Source organism: Tetrao urogallus, assembly GCF_951394365.1.
Source record: "Tetrao urogallus genome assembly, chromosome: 1".
NCBI lineage: Eukaryota > Metazoa > Chordata > Aves > Galliformes > Phasianidae > Tetrao > Tetrao urogallus.
Window position 1 is genome coordinate 140,061,509 of NC_136813.1, and position 6,000 is coordinate 140,067,508.

General features: G+C 45.3%; 1 protein-coding gene across 2 annotated transcripts in view; it reads left to right on the forward strand.

Annotated features, from left to right (window-relative positions):
- The window catches only part of CHST11 (carbohydrate sulfotransferase 11), a gene marked incomplete at both ends in the record, with an annotated part of 151,785 nt that extends 146,078 nt beyond the window's left edge, over positions 1–5,707 (forward strand). For both annotated transcript variants that reach the window (XM_079538956.1, XM_079538957.1), the window contains one exon: positions 4,859–5,707. In XM_079538956.1, coding sequence (XP_079395082.1) covers positions 4,859–5,707 — 849 coding nt within the window. The remainder of the gene's footprint in view (positions 1–4,858) is intronic.
- Positions 5,708–6,000: the final 293 nt, after the last annotated feature.

The window sequence follows — 6,000 nt, forward strand, 5'->3', positions numbered from 1 at the left end:
CCTTCAGACAAGTGAATTTGTAGTGGCTGTAGATGTCACATAAGCAGGACTGTTAGTGCCACCTATAGTTGGTCTGCTTGACACTTCTCACTTTAAGATCTTGCTTTCAGTGGATTATGGGCCTGCTCTGCTCACCTTCTTAAGAAGATGTTGGTGGAGATGAGCTCTGGTTCATGCTAAGCTTAAGCATCCAGTGCTGCTGGATAGGCACAACTCCCAGTGCAGTGGAGATGCTCTTAAATTTGGTAGCTGCTTGAAAGCACAGATAACTGGAATGCTCAGCAACTTGCATAGTTCTAGCACAGGACAGAAGTCAAACCTCAAGCATGCGTGTAACTGAGGAGGCAGCTGCAAAAGCTTTGTTAATACAAAACCGAAGAGAAAAAAATGGCAATATAGCAGGGCATGGGTCTGCAAACCCCTGTTGCAATATTTATCCTCTTTGATCCACTTCTTTAAACTGATTCAGATACTTTGGCCCTTCAGTCTGCCTAATGTCATGTTGGTGCTTCCAGCATCAATGATTTGTGAGCCTACTTACAGCAGGCAGCAAGCTGCAGCTGCGGGCAGTGCAATGGGAACAAATAAACCCCTGCCTTTTAGCACTGTGAAGGGATACTTCTTTGCATGCTCATTTTATACAGAGAGGTTAGCTTAATAAAATGTGTGTTGGGGTTTTTGGGCAGGATTTTTTGAGTGACAGATTGGTGTCCCTGTTTTTCCATTCAAAAAGTGCTTTCAGTGCAGGCAATTCGATGAATTCAGTTGATCTGTGCTCCTGAGCTGCAGTACACTACTCTGCTCAGTTTAAAGAAATTATAATTAAAAATGTCCTGTGTTTAAATCTGAACATGCTGTTTGACCGTCTGGCTTGGAAAGGCCATTAAAGATTATTTTAGCCTGCTGTGCCTAAGCAGTCAGAAAGAAATGCCTCCCCTCTCATTACTGTGATTTACCTGGAATAACCTCTGTGTGCCAGGGCTGAAGGCTGTCCGGCGGCCGGCACACGTATGTGTGTTCTCTGGCAGCCTGTTCTCGAGTGCACTGTGGAGGGACAGCCCTAAATGGCGGCCAGTGCCACAGCCTGACCTCCTGCTGGAACTGGGGACGGTCACAGTCAGAGCTCTGTGTGCACGAGGCACCCACACTTGCAGGGCATGCTGGACTGAATGTTCTTCCATTGCGTCAGTTTGAGACTGATGGAGGTGAGAAGCTTCTGGTGTCAGTGTCAGCAGACTGCTTTTTTTTTGTCTTTTAAGTGTTGCTGAGCTTAGGAGTCTCCCACTGCTTGTGTTGCTTCCCTGTCTAACTCAGTTGCTGTCAGTCCTTTCAGGGCAGAGCGGCTTCTTCTGTCAGACACCTTCCCAAGCCCCTCAAGGCCCAGCTGAAGGCCACACAGAGCTGTTGGTGGGCAGCGGGGCACTGCCTCTCCCACTGCCCCCCACACTGCTGTGAGACAACCTGGCCCTCACTGAACAGAGAGCCCTCTCCCAAAGCAGGGTGGACTTAAGCCATTGCTGTGGCTTGTTGAACTGAGGGATCAGCAGGGACGATGGATAGCATCCGGCTGTCTCAGGACTCAGCCGAGTGTACAACTCTGAGGGATGAGCATCCATGACCCTAAGGGGTTTGACTTGTCCTTTGCCATCCGTGGAAGTCAACATACCTGTCCCTTGGGTTTTCTTGTCTCTACCTTCTGAAATCTCTACGGGATGTTTTCCTTTCAATAGCTGAGAGCATGTTCAGTGAGAATAAGATTGCGGGATTGTCACCTTCATTGGGAGGGCTGGGATTGTTACACCGCACAACACACTGAAATCTGGGAAAAAGAATAAAGTGGAGCTTTCAAAGCCGTATTTCCTACATGGTTCCTCATCCGTCAGCCATAGCAAGTGGTACTGCAGTTTATGAGAAGAAGGCAATACCTCTTCATCATTACGTTGCTATTTGAGTGTTGCGTGCTGCCAGTCAGGCTGGAGCAGGTGCAGAGCTGGCCTCAGGGTGCTTGCGTGTGTTTAATGTAGCTGACCACTTTGGTGCCATTTCATCATATTTCTTCTGTGTTAACAGTGGGAGGCAAGTACCACTTCCAAATGCACAAGCACTGTCTTTTAAGTGAATTTAATGCAGCACAAGCTCATTTGCAATTGCAAATGGTAAGGCTGCATTCTTCTCCTTATTCTGAATGCCTGAAAATCTCATTAATGTTAATGGGTGGAGAGGAAGTGCTTAGCCCATTGATGTTGGAATGAAATCAGGAGCAAAGCACAGCTCCACAAGGACTCATCCATAGATTAGGGGCAAAAGCAGCCATTAGATTATCAAGTCTGACCTATCTAACACAGGTCGTGGGATCTCATCCACTTAATTCTGTGTTTATCCCAAGACCAACAAGGACAGTGCATTAACATATTGTAATGTAGCAGTATCTACAGGCTTCTCTTATTTTTACACTGAAACCAGAGGCAAACAGTAGTACTGTTATATATATGATGATGACAGATAATCTACAGGAGGAGAGAGATTTGGGCATTTTATCAGTCTGTAGAGAATTTGTAAGTCTCTACTTTCACATAGGATTTTGTTTAGTGCTTTGTAAATTATTCCCTGGTAACAAACCAGTGCAGAGCTGGCCTCTTGTTCTGTATCTCTTTGAGGATAGCAGATTGAAATGGTGATCTTTTTTTTTTTTTTTTTTTTTTTTTTTTTCCTAATGAAAGGGGGATTTTCTCCAAAAATCTGTGTGGTCCGTGACAACTGCTTTCTAACATCTTACTTTGGAAACTCCTGAGCAGTCATTTCCCTAGGAAACGTGAAGTGTGTTTCACACTGGTCTTCTCTCTTGGACTCCAACACAAAACTGCCCTTGAAATGCACCTGGAAAGTGTTCAGGGGGTTACCACACACGCACAAAAGCTGAGCCAAGCTGAATGAAGGACTCACTGGGCTACTGCATGTTTCAACCATTAGCCAGCATTTTGCTGAACAAGGGACTAAAGAGATGAAATGTGGAAGGTCTCAAGGAATCCAAGAAAAGTGGTGGTTGGCAGTGTGCAAAATATAGAGGTCCCAGGCTAAACACATACGTGCTGGCCTGAAGGAAAAATCCTCCTGTTCAAATTTGAGATGCCTTTGGTGTGTCCTGTCCCTTGAGAACATCCCTGTGCAGCACAGAGAGGAGAAGAGTGTTGGCTACTGAAGTGTTGAAAAGTTTTCGTTGCCCGTGGGTGGATGAAGTCTGGGCTTTTAGGGTTTGCCCATAAAAGTAGCAGTTCTGTCTTCTTTCATTCCAAAGCTCAGATGTCCTACGTTTGGCTTAAGTCCATTTTTCTGTCACTAAGGTGTTTTTGGGGGATCTTGTTGTGTGCTGTTTTTTGCCTCTAAACTGCATTATGAACCTGTTTGTTGACCTTTTTCCTTAAATTGGGACTACTGGTATTGAAAGCAGAGATGGGGCCCCAAGCTTGTGCGGAGCCACTTGCCCAGGGTATTACACAGGGGAGGGGGGAAGGCTTAGTACTTGCTCAGAGGCCAGCCCCTGTCCCCAGGAGATGCACTGCCTCAGCTGCTTCCCTGTAGGATCCTGTGATTCATGTTGACCTGCCTAGAAGGCATTAGATGAATATATTTGAAAGAGTCAGCGTTCAAGAAGTCATCTCACATCTTTTGCCTATCAGACTGGAAGGTCAGCACTTGCGTTAATACTTGGCTTTGAGGCTAAACTAATTACTGTGCATAAGGCTCTTTGAAATCCATAGGTAAGCATTATTAAGTAAATGTAAATGCCATTACCAAAACCTTTCTCCTGCTGCTGTGATAAAATTCATTTAGAATATGTAAAAAGGCATTTATAGCAGCGAGGGCAATCTGCACAGCAAAACATGGGCCCATGCTGGGACACCTCAGGTAGCTCTGAATAACCAAAGGTAGGAGCCCCGTGTCAGCGTTGTCCTTTGCCTGGGCTAACAGTCCCTGTTTCCCAGGGGGTTCATTACAGGAGAAAATCATGCTGTACCGAGTGTGGTAGCTGGTGGCTGCTGTGCAGCAGCCCAGTGGGCCCTGTGGGCTCCCCTGAAGACAGATTACAGCCTCTCCAAAGCATCCAGTAGCAATAATAGTAGAAAATTAGGGAGCTATTAACAAAATAATAAAGGGCTGTGGGTGAAGATGGTGCAGTGTGTGTTAGAAGGCCATGTGCTCTTTCTTTCTGTCAGTCTGACTTTAGCAGAGAGGCAGATTTATGGCTAATATTCTCCCTGCTCTTCAGGAAATGTCTGTGTGAACGTTTCCCATAGGGACCAGCAGGAGTCTCCATTGGCTTCATGTCTTTTGCCAAGGTCATAGTCAACAAACAAGCTGAGATTATTAATTCTCCAGAATAAAAGAAATCAGCAACAAAACCATACACAGTTTTCATTTTGACAGACTTTCCAGATCTGGTGTACTCCAACCCCATCTCAGCAGCAGAAAGTCAGGCAGGGAGTGCTTGCTGTAGCAGGAGGAGTGAACCGGACATTGATTTTTCAGGGCTCAGAAAAGCAGTGATGGCAATTCAGGCTGTGAGTTTTGTGTAAATATATTTGCCACCAGGATGTGTAAGCGCCTGTGCTCCTTTGCATTGGCTTCAAAGCAAAACCCTGAACAATGTGAACAGCACTTAAGCAGCTCTTGTCAAGAAATTCGGAGCCAAAAAAGGCTCCTCTATCTTCTTGTCTAGGAACATTTCCACTCATCCTCATAGTGAATTCTTTTAAGTTTCTACAGGCACTAATGTACTTTTCTCTGAATTGCATAGTAAGTAAAAAGGTAGTAAGCTTCCAACGTGCCTGACTTACTGGTTCATATGCTTTCCTTGCAGTTGTCCAATACAGCCATTCTCCATCAGATTAGACGAGACCAAGTGACAGACACGTGCCGAGCAAACAGTGTATTGAGCAGGAAGCGCCGTGTGCTGACACCCAACGATCTCAAACACCTGGTGGTGGATGAAGATCATGAAATGATCTATTGCTACGTCCCTAAAGTGGCCTGCACAAACTGGAAGAGAGTGATGATGGTTTTGACGGGAAGAGGCAAATACAGCGATCCAATGGAAATCCCGGCCAACGAAGCCCACGTGTCTTCAAACCTGAAGACCCTCAACCAGTACAGCATCCCAGAGATCAACCACCGCTTGAAAAACTACATGAAGTTCCTCTTTGTTCGTGAGCCTTTTGAGAGACTGGTGTCAGCCTACAGGAACAAGTTCACCCAGAAGTACAACACTTCCTTCCACAAGCGCTACGGCACCAAAATCGTGAGGCGCCAGAGGAAGAATGCGACCCAGGAAGCTCTGCGTAAAGGCGACGATGTGAAATTTGAAGAGTTTGTGGCCTATCTCATCGACCCGCACACCCAAAGAGAAGAGCCCTTCAACGAGCACTGGCAGACTGTGTATTCTCTCTGCCACCCCTGCCACATTCACTATGACCTCATAGGAAAATACGAAACACTCGAAGAGGATTCGAATTACATTCTCCAGCTCGCAGGAGTCGGCAACTACCTGAAGTTCCCCACCTATGCAAAGTCAACGAGAACTACTGATGAAATGACCACAGAGTTCTTCCAGAACATCAGCTCGGAGCACCAAACGCAGCTGTATGAAGTCTACAAACTTGATTTTTTAATGTTCAATTACTCAGTGCCAAGCTACCTGAAATTGGAATGAGGGACGGGTTGGGGGGAGAGAGGGGAGAGAAAGCCTGTTTTATTTAAGATTTTTATTTGTCATAATAAATATGGAGAGTGGGTTATTTTGTAAATTAATAATTTTCTTTCTTTTTTTTTGTTTTGTTTTTTGAATGATGCTGCGAGCAGCACAGTCAAAATTATTTAAATCAACTGTAAGAAAGGACAGCTCTCTTTGCAGGGTAACAGGATTGTGATGATCGAGCCGTAGAAATGAATAATACTGCTACGCTATTGAAAAAAAACATTAATCGTGTTTTGGTGAATTTCATT